This window comes from Chrysoperla carnea, chromosome 4, assembly GCF_905475395.1.
Source record: "Chrysoperla carnea chromosome 4, inChrCarn1.1, whole genome shotgun sequence".
Taxonomy (NCBI): domain Eukaryota; kingdom Metazoa; phylum Arthropoda; class Insecta; order Neuroptera; family Chrysopidae; genus Chrysoperla; species Chrysoperla carnea.
This window is the reverse complement of record NC_058340.1, coordinates 2,714,825-2,729,239: the sequence shown is the minus strand read 5'-3', so window position 1 is coordinate 2,729,239 and position 14,415 is coordinate 2,714,825. Positions and strand designations below refer to the sequence as shown.

Below are 14,415 nucleotides of genomic sequence, written 5' to 3'. Positions count from 1 at the left end.
GGATTTTGAACCAATTGTTTTTTTTTTTTTTTGACAAAAATGTACAGATCATATATAAGTTTGTATAACAAAACTGTTTTTATTTTTCATTTTTATACCATGCATATATGAAATATACATAGTATATTAAGTTTAGTCCCAAGTTTGTAACGCTTAAAAATAATGATGCTAGGAAAAAAATTTTGTCATAGGTGTTCATAAAATCACCTAATTAGTCCATTTCCGGTTGTCCGTCCGTCCGTCCGGCCGTCCGGCCGTCCGTCTGTGGTCACGATAACTCAAAAACGAAAAAAGATATCGAGCTGAAATTTTTACAGCGTACTCAGGACGTAAAAAGTGAGGTCAAGTTCGTAAATGAGCATTATAGGTCAATTCGGTCTTGGGTCCGTAGGACCCATCTTGTAAACCGTTAGAGATAGATCAAAAGTTTAAATGTAAAAAATGTTCCTTATAAAAAAATAAAAAACCTTTGGTTGAAACATTTTTTTGTAAACATCACTGTTTACCCACGAGAGCGTTAATTAGGTGCAAATTTTATAGTATGTATTAATATAGGAATTGTGTGTTGCCTATTTAAAAGTGAATATCTTTTGTTATTTACGTGACGTCAAAAAACAAACAATTGCGCATCAACACTGTCTATATATTTTTGTATGTGTTATGTGATAAAGAAATCAACACTGACTATGCATGGTATTTCAACAATTAACTCAGTCAATTGTTTCTTTTCACTTGTTTCATCATAATTTAAAGTTGCAGACACTTAAAGGCATCGTTGTGACGTAATAAGGTTAAATGTACACACTGTAAGCAATTATTAATTAACATTATGACGTTATACAATCTTTTACGAACATTTATTTTGTCGGGCGTTTGCGTTTCTCTTTTGAAAATTTCTTTTAAAAGTATCCGTAACTTTAAAATTATCATGAAAAAATAAAAACAGTTTTGTTATAAAAACTTATATATGACCTTTCCATTTTTATCAAAAAAAAAGAAAAAATTGTTTTTTCAGAATCCCAAATATATATTAAAACGATGGAATCAATGTAATTTTTTTATTATTTATTTTAGGCCACCATTTACAGCATCTGATCCTATGAAAACTTATAACATAATTTTAAAAGGAATTGATATGATCGATTTTCCTAGGCATATTACAAGAACAGCGCAAAGTTTGATCAAAAGACTGTGTCGTGATTCGCCTTCTGAACGTCTTGGTTACCAACGCGGTGGAATTCAAGACATCAAAAAACACAAGTACACATATACCTATTTTGGCAGAAAACACTGGGAATTGTTTTTAATGAAACACATCATTTTGCTTCAATCATCAATATTTATTTTTCCGATCTCGAAATCTTCGCAACAGTCTTTAAAAAATTTTGTTTTGTAGACTCAATCAAATCATACAGTTGTAATTTTTGTTCCGTGAAAAAAGATGTCGTGTTGATCAAAATTTTTCCTAATCTATGTAGTTGGGTAAATCTACCGAGATAATAAATTCGTAAAATTTTTTTTGAAATGGCTAATTTTTTTTTAAATAGGTGTCTTTTATTGTAAAAACAGAGAAAAGAAGTTTTCCGATTCCGGAATGACCCACACGACCTTCTGTATGCGGTTTTAATTTCTGAATTATTTTCCTTAGTGGTGTTTTCTTGAATATCTCTGATTCGGTATTGATCGGATTGCGGCGAAAACAAATAAGAATTGTTGTGAATTTCTGCATCGACATTGCCTGCTATCGAAACATAACAAAATACCTTACCTCAAAATCTCAAGAAAACCGCATTAATCTCATATTTTCGACAATCTCTGATAACTTTTCGAAAAACGAAGGAATTGAGTTGAAACTCTTGAATAACATGTCACTTATGATCATAAAAAAGTGTGATAAATTTTAAAGTGTTTGTGTGGTAAATTTTTAAGTGGGCTAAAATCAAACAGTTTTTTATGATCATAAGTTACATCATTTTCCAGAATTGCAACTCATTTCCTTCATTTTTCGAAAAATTATCAGAGAAAGTTAAAAGAATATGAGGTTACAGAGGTTTTATTGAGATTTTGAGGTTATTTTGCTAGTTCGGGGTTCGATAGCAGGCTAAGGTCGATGCAGAAATTCTAAACAATCTTTTTTTTTTATTCGTTTTAATCCGATCAATAGAAGCAGAGATATTCCAGCTTAAACGTCACCAAAGAAAACAATGTAGAGATAAAAACTGCGTGCATCAGGTCGTGCGGATTGTTCGGAACCGGAAAACTCCTTGTATTTTTTACAACAAAAGAAACCTATTTATCCAATTTATTGTAAAAATTATGTCGCCTTTCTGAAGTTTAAAAATTTGAACACGTGATGTAAATAAACGATCATTAGATCGCTTCTAAATCATCGGGCTTTATAAATTTTGTATTCCCAGTACTGTCTAACAGTGGTACTTATCTATAAATTAAATTTTCAATTTTCTAATTGTTCACAGATGGTTTCAAGGATTCGATTGGGATGGTTTAAAAAATAAAACAATGACACCACCAATTGTACAAAGTGTGAGAGGACCATGTGATACATCGAATTTCGAAGGATTTTCAAAGGATAATGATATACCACCTGATGAATTATCAAATTGGGATGCAAGTTTCTGATTAGATATATTATTATTCAGTAAATTTTAAAGAAGGGACAATTGCACAACAATAAAATATAATTCAGTATTTTTATTGAACATATTTATAGATAGCTCAAATTTCTTGGTATCGTCATTTAATATTGGCTTTGTCTTCCAAATAATATGTGTCTTATCGAGCACGAACGAAATGAGGTAGCATTACAATTACAGTGAAACTTGGTTAAGTGAAATCTGGATAAGTGAGAAACCTCCATAACTGGAACTCGTTCTGAGGTCTCAACACTTTGGCACTGAATTATCTCTGCTAGTGGGAAAAAGCAAACATAACTGAGACAGTGAGTGAATTTTGTATGCATTAGACTCTGTAACTGAAAACTTAGATAACATCGTTTTGTTTATTTACTTACGCATTCTTATTTTACCCGCAAATTCCGCACTTAACTTTTAGTTCTGCTTTACTCTCATATGGATGTTTATTTGAAAAATGCCGAAACGAAGGCCCAAATCGTTATCAGTACGTGAAAAACTGAAGTTAATATGCGTTTATGAAAGTGGGAAGACACGCGATGAAATCTGTGTCGAATTTAATGTGCCAAAATCTACTCTCTGTAGAATAATTCAGAAAAATAAAACGTGTACCTTTTTCAGAATATCTTGAACTTGCTAACATGGGTAAAGCAATTGCGTAACAAAAACGTACCGGTAAGTGGACTGATGATTAAAGAAAAGGTACAGGATTTCGCGGAAAGGATCGATATTCATAATTTTTGTAACAGCAATGTTTGGTTGGAATATTTTAAAAATATTCCAAAAATATATTGTTGATGTTAACAAATGTAGGTAATGGATTAAGCCTGTCAGTTCTTCTGCCTACTTATTCTGTTGATGACATTTTTAACGCAGTCGAAGCGGATTTACTTTATAGTTGTCCTTTCTTTTTATTTAATAATCGCACCTCTATAACTGAAATAGCCTGTATTCTGATCTTGATTAATGGAACTCTCTGTAAATGAGGCGGATATTTATTTATGCCTGGATATCTGAGACACTGGGTAAGTGGAATATCTCTATAAATGAGACAAATTTGCAGGCTCCTTGATGTCTTACTTAATCAGGTTTCACTGTATATGTTAAAATTGACAAAGTAAAGCAATTTATTACATAAATAAAATAATTTACAACGAACTGAAAAAATATTGGCACAAAATTTTTTACGAAATTGAATGCTCAAACTCGATAGAGTCGTTTTATATTAAAACAAATTTATGGTTTTAAATCTTTGAATAGCATATGCCAATGATTTATTCGCGTTTAAGTTTCCTTTTTGAAAAATTTCCAGAAAAAATTTTAAGCGATAAAATAGGGCCATAAATCAAGATGGGCAACACATTTTTATAGTTTATCTTCTCAAACGGCTATTGAATTGTTTTTTTCTAATTTAAAATGTTCATCTATCGATTATCAGTTATGGAGTAGAGTGAGCTTTTCATTAAACTTGAAAACATAGATCAAGTTTAACATCTGCGTAAGATGTGCACCTACACACCCAACATGTTTTGCTTGGAGCATTTTTATCAATAAAACTTATTTTTCGAGTTTCAAGCATATGCCAACTTAAAAAGTAATAAATATCTACAACTTTTGTATTAAAAAAAAAAAAAATTTTAAAGTAATAAATTTCCACAATATTGCAATTTGACAGAAAATCAATAATTATGAGGAATTTTAAAAACATTTTGAAAAGTAATTGCCGACTCTATCGTGTACCTACAAATTTTAACCATATAAATAAACTTCAACTAATAATGCACAAGACTTTGAACATTAAAGTCAGAGAATATATCGGTAAAATTAAAGCAAAGGCAAAAAAAATTGGATACTTCTGGTTTATGTTAGACTGGAAACAAATTTATATACTTCTGCGGTTATTGTAAGTGTCCTTCGTAAATGTAAAATGTATAACTCCCTTTTTTATTTAGTATATATTCACGATATATTACTTTTGTATAAAAATTATTTTAAAGAGTACGAGCCTGTATTTATAAAGCGCGGGAATAGATGAGTTAAAATAGATTTTTATTATTTCACTTATAGAAAGCACTATTAATTAATGGTAAATTGCTTCGTACCCAAAAACTACAAAGTACAAGCTTTCGAATGAGTTGCACATCATCTCGATTAGATCATTGGGCTCAGCGATAGGTACAGCTGTTTGGAATTTCAGGAAAAATATTTGATTCTTCTTAAAAGGGGTGATTTTTTTATGGCATTTTTGGTAGCTTACGTAATCGAAGTTAACTTATTTCTAGACCTAACTAAATTATAAAATAAATCCACATATTTTGTAATAACGAAAGACAAGAAATTTTTTAAATTATTGTCAAATTTTAACTAAAAATTTATAAACATATGACTAGAATTCTAAATATTGTCCGTCCACTTTTCACAAATTAATCAAAAATTTATTAAAAATAAAAAATCTTTTTATATTGAAATACATGTGCCTTTCGTTTTGCAATAAAAATTTAATCTAAAGCAATTAGTTTTATTTTTGTTCCAAATGTTACCTCTCATACCCCGACCATACCCCACTTCCCGTTTTTAGTTTAGTAAGTAAAAATTGTACCTTTCGAAAGAAAAACATAAATATTCCAAAACCGTACCCACAAAATAAAAGAATAAAACATAATTGAAAATCATGTAAATTTAAAACAATTAATTTTGATTCCAGCTTATTTTTATGGTTATCCAATATTTCATAAAACCATTTTCGTACAAAACCAGCGGAAACAATACAACCAATCATAATCTATCGGTTCCAAAGTTGTATGATTTTCCATTAAGTTTAGTTCAAAGTAAAATGAGAAGAAAGTATCGTCTAAACTCTAAACAAAATGTGTAGAGATTTAAAACACCAGTGGTGGCCATCTCAAAAGTAACTCGTTTTTCATTACTCAAAAATTTTTACTTTGTATCGCCTTCATTAAACATTCTTCAAAAGTTACACATCAATACTAATGAGTAAGAATATGTGGATACGGAAAATTCGGATTTCTTCTAATACGTAACTCAAAACCTTTAATTGCTCCATATTTTAACCACGAACTTGAAACCATTTCTTCGCCATTCGGTACTTGGTAATCTAAACGCGGTTTTGTTAATCCACTTACAATACTGCTTTGGGTTGTGCTACTTAAAATTAGGCCGTAAACTGAAACCAGAAGCACTAAAGTATAAAATTTTGATTTACGAATCCACAATGGCTGCCCAATATGTAATAATAATAATTTTAAAAAAACTCAACCAAAATTCCCTGTTTATTACGTAAAAAGGAGAGTGACGTATAAAAACACGCAACAAATTAATATCCGAAAATATCAAATATTCGAAAAAAGGTTTTCCATCGAGGCTGTAACTGTGCTCAAGGAAACATTCATATTATTCGATCAAATAAATATCCTCTACTGTATAATCCGGTCAAATTAAACCAAAAAATAAAGGTAAAGCTACATAAATTCCCACCAAGCTGAAAATCGGTAAAATTGTTTAAAATATGATTAAAAATAAATATTAAACATAATAAAGTATCGTAAAAAAGTGGTGAAATTTAATCAATCCTCCGAGTCCGATCAATCAACTTTCAAATTCTTCTTCTTGTTCATCTTGGTTCTTCTTCATTCTTCATCACGATTTAAACAACATGTGATATTTTTTCCATTTTCTGAGGGATATTGCTTTTACAAACGCAGCTTGTGCGCTTTAAATTATTTAGTAACTCAATCAGCGGTATTTTTACGGCGGTTATGGAAAAGTGGAATGCGGTTAAACATCACGCATTTTAATAAAAATTTTGTTGTAAACCGGTGATTTTTTATAGATTCTTTAAATAGAGCCCTAGGTGAGTGCTTATCGGTATTAAAAATACTTGACAATCACTCAGGCTCCTCCAAAAATTAAGTATAATCCTATTCAATGGATATACTATCAAAGTGATGTGATTAAACGTGAATCAATATAATCCAATGAAAGCGCTTCTATATATACGCATACATGCAACATACTTCCAGCGAGAGCTGATACAAAACGTGCATTTGTCTAGAACCTTATCTATCTTTCTGCATGCTTCCTCTATGTTTCACTTATTGAACCAATAATGAAAAAACTTAGATATCTACATTTACCAACCGGATACTTTTATTTATCGTGTGTCAGAAAATGTTTTGAGAATCATGTATATATGTTAGTGATAGATAATATTCCTGTTAGTAATTATAATGATAGTCATAATTATTTGGCTGTTTTCGTTTCAAAAGTTTTTAAACAATTTTTAAATCGATCACAAAAACTTAGTTTATTAAGTTTATTAAATTTTATTATAAACGTTTTTCCAGCAAAGTGTAATATGGATCTTTCAAAAAGAATACCACCACGAGGAAAAGTTGCATTTGAAAGTGCAACTAAAGGAAACCCGAAAGAGTAAGTTCCAAAAAAAAAAAAAAAATATATATATATATATATATATATATATATATATATATATATATATTATATAGGTACATTTAAACATACTAATTATGTGTTAAATGAATAGGTCTCAGTCAAAAATTCCAAAAAGATTACCATCTAGAAGTTTATCTTTATCAAGAATATCAGATGTAAGAGGTTATTCGTCTTTGGAGCCCTCTTCACATATGACTCGATCAAAAACTACACTAACTACAACACCTCTTAAGAAGTACAAATCTGCGAAACCACAGCAATTATTTCCTCCGCCAACACTTTCTGAATTTCATGACCGATTATTGTCATCACCAACAAGCTCTAGAAAACAATCAAGACAAGTGAGTGGATCAGCAGTAAAGACTAACGCACAACGCTCTAAAGATGTTGATACTCGGCCATTCGATGATAAAAAATGGCAACAATCCCAATCACAAAAGGTAAGTATTTTTTTTAATTAAAAGTGATTCATTGGTAAATTTTTTGTTTTTAGTAAAAAATGTTAAAATTTGTAGAAATTTATCTTAATTTTTAAATCCATATTTAGGATAATTATTAGGGATGTTCCGACTATTCGGTAAAGCCTGACAAATGAAAGAGCGCTGAGTATCCGGCTTCTTATTTTGTAATTGTTTCTCAAGAAAATATACGGGGTCGTTTTAATTTATAATGACTAAAATCTCGTTATTAAATATGTTATGTGAATAAATAAATCAACCATGAACTAATATCTCGTTTTGCCGTTAACCAATCAAAAAATAACTTAAACAAAAGTTGAGAGCTTGATAAAGGACATCATGTTTTGACATCAGATTGGACCTAGTTCTTCGGATTTCTTTAATAGCCAATTGAGATCCTAAAAGGTAATAGATAGAATAACACTTTAAATTAGAAACTTGATCTTCTTAAAAAAACTAACATTTTTCTTCGAAAATCATCAGCTTTCGGAGGAAATACGACCTAAAAATGTGTCATTGTAGGAAAAATGCATTAGCAAAAAGTTGTCAAACAAAAATTGTTGGTTTTTTTGTGAATCAACTTTCTAATTAAAGTGTTATTCTATCTATTACCTTTTAGGGTCTAAATTGGCTATTCAAGAAATCCGAAGAACTAGGTCCAATCTGATGTCACAAGTAGATGTCCCCCATCATACTTTTGTTTAAGTTATTTTTTTATTGGTTACCTACAAAACAAGCTATTAGCCATTATAGATTAAAATGATTCCCCCTGTATACAATTCAAATATTGCTCTTGAGACATAAGCAGGGTGTTTAAACAATTAACTTAATTAATTAGTTTCACTTGCTTTTTTCAGATTCAACAGTATTTACAACGCAACGAATGGAAAAATGCTGAAGGATATTCATTACGACCTTTATCCATAAACACCTTCATTGAAATATGTAATTTATTATTTACAAAATTGGATACGAAATTGGTAATAACGAAAGAAAATTATGTAGAAGAATTACCATTTATTTTACGTTCATTGGGCTATCCGTCTTCCCAAAACCTTAAAAAATCATTAATGAAAGCAGGTGAGTGTATTGTTCTTTATTAAGGGGATCCCTTAATTAGTCAGGCACAACGGATTTTCGTTTTTTTTTTTTGTTTTCAATAATTTATTAAGGTTTTAACTAGGGATGTTCCGACTAGTCGGTTAAGCCGACTATCCTGTCACTTTCGTAATCGGCGAATAGTCAGCAAAAAGCACCGACCATTCGCCTTCTTACTTTGTAATTATTTGTCAATAAAGTATATATAAGAGAAATTACATTTTAAAAAACCTTGATTGTTAATTAACAATTTTATTGTAGAACAGTCATACATATTCGGTTGGATGTCGGTATTTGATTCGGTTGTTCATAGTATTTGCTATTTTCCCTGTCTTCCACGATAAATTATCATTTGGCACAAATTATACTTGATTTTACGGGAATCATTGTCCAATTGGTCAAAAAGAAATCAATACACAAGACTTTCGAATCTTTTTGATATGATTAAATAAAAATTGTAATTGAGCTTTATCATTTTAAGGTTGTTGAGACGCTACAGAAAAAGAAAAACCATTAGCTTAAAATTTTGAGCAATTATTCAACATTTAAGATGTCACAATTAAATTTTAAAAAAAATTATCTGAAAATGATGAAAGTTATTCAGAGAATTAGATACAGTAAACTAACATTAATGCTTATGGGATAGCCATAATTTTTAAACTTTTTACATGCAAAAAAAAAATCATTTTTATTAATAATTTTATTAATTCCCAAAAGAACTTATGTTAATTTACGGTAACTTATTTTCTGAAAAACTTGCATAATTTTCAGTCAATCTTTTGAAAAATTTAATTGTGACTTCTTAACATTCCTCAAAATCAAAACAACTCAAGATTAATTCCTCAAAATTTTAAGTTTGTTAAATTTTTAGTTTTTAGTGCAGTTTTTTGTCTGTAGCGTCTTAAACAAGTTAATAAACAATAACAGTATTGTACTAATGTCTTAATTTTTTCTATACAAGACACTGATCCGTGCAAAAGTAATAATGAAGAGACAATGCGAAGTAAACAAAACAAAATGACAACATGCGTGCGATAAACTGTATTCGAAGCGCGAAGGAAATTATCGTATACCACCGAAACAGTGATTGGCTTGGCCGATTAGTCAACCATTTTACAACCGATTAATCGGCGAGTCGGTCAAATTCATAGTCGGCACATCTCCAGTTTTAATTTTATGAAAATTTATGAAAATATATCATCCATTTAGCGTTTTACCATAAAACCAATATTAAATATGCCTACTATTGAAGTCATTTATTGATTTATATAATCGGGCAATCCCCCCTAAAATTTTCTGAATTGATTTTGACTTAATCCAATTTCATATAAAAAAAAATAAAACCTTTTATTACAAAATTGCCTTGGTGCACGTACATCTATTAATTAAAGATATTTTTATATTTTGCAGTAAATATTCCGAGAAATTGGCCAATGGCTGTTGGTATATTGAGTTGGATTGTAGAACTAGTTGAAGGATTTGAATGCTTTGATTATGAATCACAAATTCCTAGCAAACAAAAGATTATGGCGAATGCTCTTTTTGACTCATATCAAATATTAACTAAAAATCCTGATGGCGATGTTGAAATACCTATAAATCATACTTACCATCAGTTGAGTAAGTCCTGTTTGAAAGTTTTTTTTTTAGACAATATTTCAACAAAAATATATTCAACTCAATTTATATAGTATTTAAACAATTAACTTATATATTTATTATTTGCTGTATTTACTGAATTAATTTTTATTTTAGTTCAATGTGAAAATCTAACCGATGATGATTTTAATAATGTGAAGAAACAAATTGAAGAAATAGAAAGAAAATTGGAAAATGTAGTCCATGAAGAACATAAATTATTGGAGACCCAAAATGATTATGAAAATAAGAAGCGTCATATCAGTAAGATGGAACAAAAAGTTTTAGAACAGGAGGATTTAAAACAGAGAAAAATAAATCAAATTAAACAGTTAAAAAACGATTTGAATGAAACTGGTAATAATAATTTTTTTAAATATAAAATGTCAACTTGGTCAAAAATCGAAAAATCTGTGAAAATTTTAGATTTGGGCGATTATAGCCCTAAAGGACTAGTTTTTTTACTAAAATCTTTCCAGAACGTTTTTAAAATAAACTAAAATGAAATAGCGCAAAAAGTTGTTGAATTTAAATTGTTTTTTTATTTTAGAATATATTTTAAGTACTTTGTGCAAAGAAAAAGAAAGTTTATTAAAAACTATTAAAAGTCAAGGTGTGGATAAAGAAGAATACTTAGCAACATTAAATAATTGCGAAGAGCTAGAACAAGATATTGCAAGTTTAAATAAACTAATAGAAAATTTAAGAGAATGTACTTATGTGGAAGAAATGAAAATGAAACGGAAATATGAACGGGTTAGTATGAAAATTTAGAAATTCAGCAAAGGATTATTTTACTATACCGTTTCTTTTTTTTTTAAACTCTTCCAACCAACAATTGCAGCTACAAAAATTATGAATACCGTGCCTTCACGCGAAATATTGTGCCTTTTCTTTAATCGTCACTGACAGAGGTAATTCAGTGCCAAAATGTTTGATCTCAGCATAATTTCCAATTATAAACGTTTCTTACTTATCCATGTCCCAATTATTTTTAGTCTTAGGCAGGCACAAAAGAATTTTCATAAATTGTCATAAAAATGCAATATTTGCTGAAATGAAAAATTAGTGTTAAATGTGAAGGATCTTAATTATAGTCTAAGAAATTTAACAATTTACAAAGTGTATTTTTATTTTGTAGGTTGTACGATTAAGCGAGGAGTTCAATAAGAAATGTTTATCAAATATTACAGAATTAAATTCTTTTGCAGTTTACAATGTTACTTTGACGAATCCAAACACTCACCAAGTATGTAAATCTTTTTTTTTTTTTATTAATAATAAATTAGGAAGTTATAATTAGATTGCCAATGAAACGTTTTGATTATTTGCATTCAATCGACTCAAAAATAGCAGGAATATGATAATTGATGATTTCTAGTTTTTTTCGCATTATTTAATGTTTTGATGATAAAATAATGGTTTTTTGTGTGAAAAAAGAGTCGCTAAGAATCAATTTTAGGCTCTTTTCAAACTAAAATTAGCGGTTAAACGGTAACGTCTTACATGTTTGCTTGTTTTTTTGTAGGTTTTATTAGACTTAAAAAACAAACTGATGAAAACTTGGGAAGAACAATTACAGGAAAGTGAAAAATTAGATTTAGAGGTAATTAATAATAAAATTTAATTTTGAAAATCGTTCTAAATTTTACGAAAAGCAATAATATCTATATTTTTTTTAATATTATATTTTAGGCAACTGAAATTGCTGAATTAAATAAGAAAATGGAGAAATTAAATATTATCGACAGTCAAGTATGTAAAAGTTTTCTCCCAATTGTTAATCGTCGTCATATTTTTAATAAAAAATAATCTTTCAGGAAATACCGAAACTTAAACATGAAAATGAAATATTGCGGGAAAAAATTGATAAAGCCAAAAATATGATTCAAAATTATCAAATTGAAACTGAAAGACATATAAAACAATATAAAGAGTGTGAATCAAAAATAGTTGAAGTGGAGAATCTACAAAAGAAAATGATTTCAGAATCGGAAAAATTATTTAAAAAAATGGAAGAAGAGTATTTTGCATATGGATATGCAGTTGTGGTGAGTTTTCCAGTTAGAATTTTCAAAGAATCGATTTTTTTTTTAATTTCCGGAATTTACATATATTTAAGATAGTACGAGCGCCAAAGAAAGTTTAGACTTGTGGTTGAAATAATTTGTACCTTATTTTCAACTTTGATGATTAATTTTGTTATAATTTCATGAATATCTGCCTTGGTTTTCGAAATATCGAAAGCTAAATAATTAAACAAAATTTTCAATTTTCGATATTTTGAAAATTATTCCAAATATCGAAAAATTTTATGCTTACTACGTGTTATACTGTCAACTTATAACATAATTCACCATCAAAATTGAAAATATATAAAAAACAAAATTTAAGAAAAACAAAATTTCCATAAATTGTGCTTAACGGTTGTAAAATATTTTGTTTCATATGGGACAAAAGTTATCACGAGGTTAAATAATCGGACATTTTCAGAATTGATTTAGACTTAGTTCAACTTCCAACTTGGAACAAAAAAAAATCAAACCTTTTAATCAAAATTGCTCTGGCGCTCAAATATTCAGGAAGATAAACACATTTAAAAAAAAAGATAAATATTAACTGAGTGTAAATGTCTTTTGAAACTTTAAACGAATTTTTCTCGAAACAGTGTTTTCAAAGTCAGTGAGCAAGAACCTCATTTTAAAAGTACCCCTTCTCTTAATATAGAAACTTAACTTTGACTCCAATATATTTTTATTTGTGTTTTTCAGGCACATCTAGAAGAAATATATGGTAAATTGGATGCGAGTGTCAAGATGATGAAAGAAGCTCTTAATGAAAAATAATTACCTAAAAACCAATTAATTAAGATTGAATCATTAATACACACTTTCAAATATTTGGTGCTTTTCCGAAAAACGGGTAGAATTACAAAAAAAAGTCTGGCTCCTGATATTACAGAGTTGATAATTAGTACAATTAAACCAAATATCAAAATGGAAAAAATTAATGTTTCTTTGAAATTTTCCACAGTTCTTTGTTAGGTTGTAAACACTTCGTAAAAAAACTCATAAAAATTATTATTTTCAATAATATTTGGGTTTTTTCACATTTATAATGATGTACAGGGAGTTTCATATATTCTTGAGAGGAGCATAAATTTGTCTGCTAGCTTCCATTCAGTGTTTCATGTTTTACCACTAACCGGCGTAAATATGATTATTTTGAATCAGAGTCAGAATTAGATAAGCATTACGTGTTTGTAGTTTCTGAATTTGAAGACGTTACAATCATTATTCGAATACTGATAATGAAAATGGTTTTGGTATTATTAAACTACCACCAATCAGTCTCATGAATAGGTGTAGGACTAGATTGTTAATTCAAAATTTATGTGAACAAATTCTCAATGGGAGGGGTTTTGACCCTCAAAACCCCTCTCATGCAGACGGGACTGCAGAAATTAGTTTGTTAAAATTATATTAAGTGCACCAACTGGTAGAGCTGCTTTTGCCATTGGTGGTTCGACCTTACATTTTTTGTTTTTACTACCAGTCAAACAATGTTCGATTGAAAAATGCGATCCCTCAGCAACGACACGGAAAATTTACTTTTATCTAAATTAATTAATCTTTGTTCATTTATAATTGACGAAATCTCCATGGTAAGTACTAAAAATTAACTTAGTTTAGATTCTCGTTTAAAGCGAATTTTCTAAAGTACTTTACCTTTCGGAGGAATTTCAATTTTGGTTTTGGGAAATTTATGACAATTGCCTCCAAGTTGGCGATAAATTTGTTTTTTCCCCTCTGTCAATGAACCTTATTCAAATTTAATCGATACACATTTCTGAAATTATTTTAAGTACTTCGAAATAATGTGACAAAGAGATGGCAAAGTATTTGCTTTTGCTTCGAATAACTTTAGTTAATATCCAAGATATTTTACAAGATCCATTTGTTTGTCACTAACGCAGAAGTTAAGGATGTACGTCACCTAGGTCATATTTAATGCCTGCGCAAGATGTGCGACTACACACTTAACATTTTTTGCTTGAAGAATTTTTATTGATAAAATTTATTTTCCGAGTTTCAAGC

General features: G+C 29.2%; 2 protein-coding genes across 4 annotated transcripts in view; both read left to right on the top strand.

The window, feature by feature from the left end:
- LOC123299186 (cGMP-dependent protein kinase, isozyme 1-like) overlaps positions 1–5,088 on the top strand; it is a 36,874-nt gene extending 31,786 nt beyond the window's left edge. For all 3 annotated transcript variants that reach the window (XM_044881478.1, XM_044881480.1, XM_044881479.1), the window contains exons 11-12: positions 1,075–1,260; positions 2,478–5,088. In XM_044881478.1, coding sequence (XP_044737413.1) covers positions 1,075–1,260; positions 2,478–2,640 — 349 coding nt within the window. In that variant the 3' untranslated portion in view covers positions 2,641–5,088. The remainder of the gene's footprint in view (positions 1–1,074; positions 1,261–2,477) is intronic.
- Positions 5,089–6,969: 1,881 nt separating this feature from the next.
- On the top strand, positions 6,970–13,902 carry LOC123298410 (kinetochore protein ndc80-like). The gene is made up of 11 exons (XM_044880405.1): positions 6,970–7,100; positions 7,216–7,564; positions 8,440–8,662; positions 10,091–10,300; positions 10,436–10,675; positions 10,869–11,074; positions 11,460–11,567; positions 11,847–11,924; positions 12,014–12,073; positions 12,139–12,369; positions 13,090–13,902. Exons 1-11 carry the CDS (start codon positions 7,027–7,029, stop codon positions 13,162–13,164), a joined length of 1,854 nt encoding a protein of 617 aa, XP_044736340.1. The 5' UTR covers positions 6,970–7,026; the 3' UTR covers positions 13,165–13,902.
- The last annotated feature ends 513 nt before the right edge of the window (positions 13,903–14,415 follow it).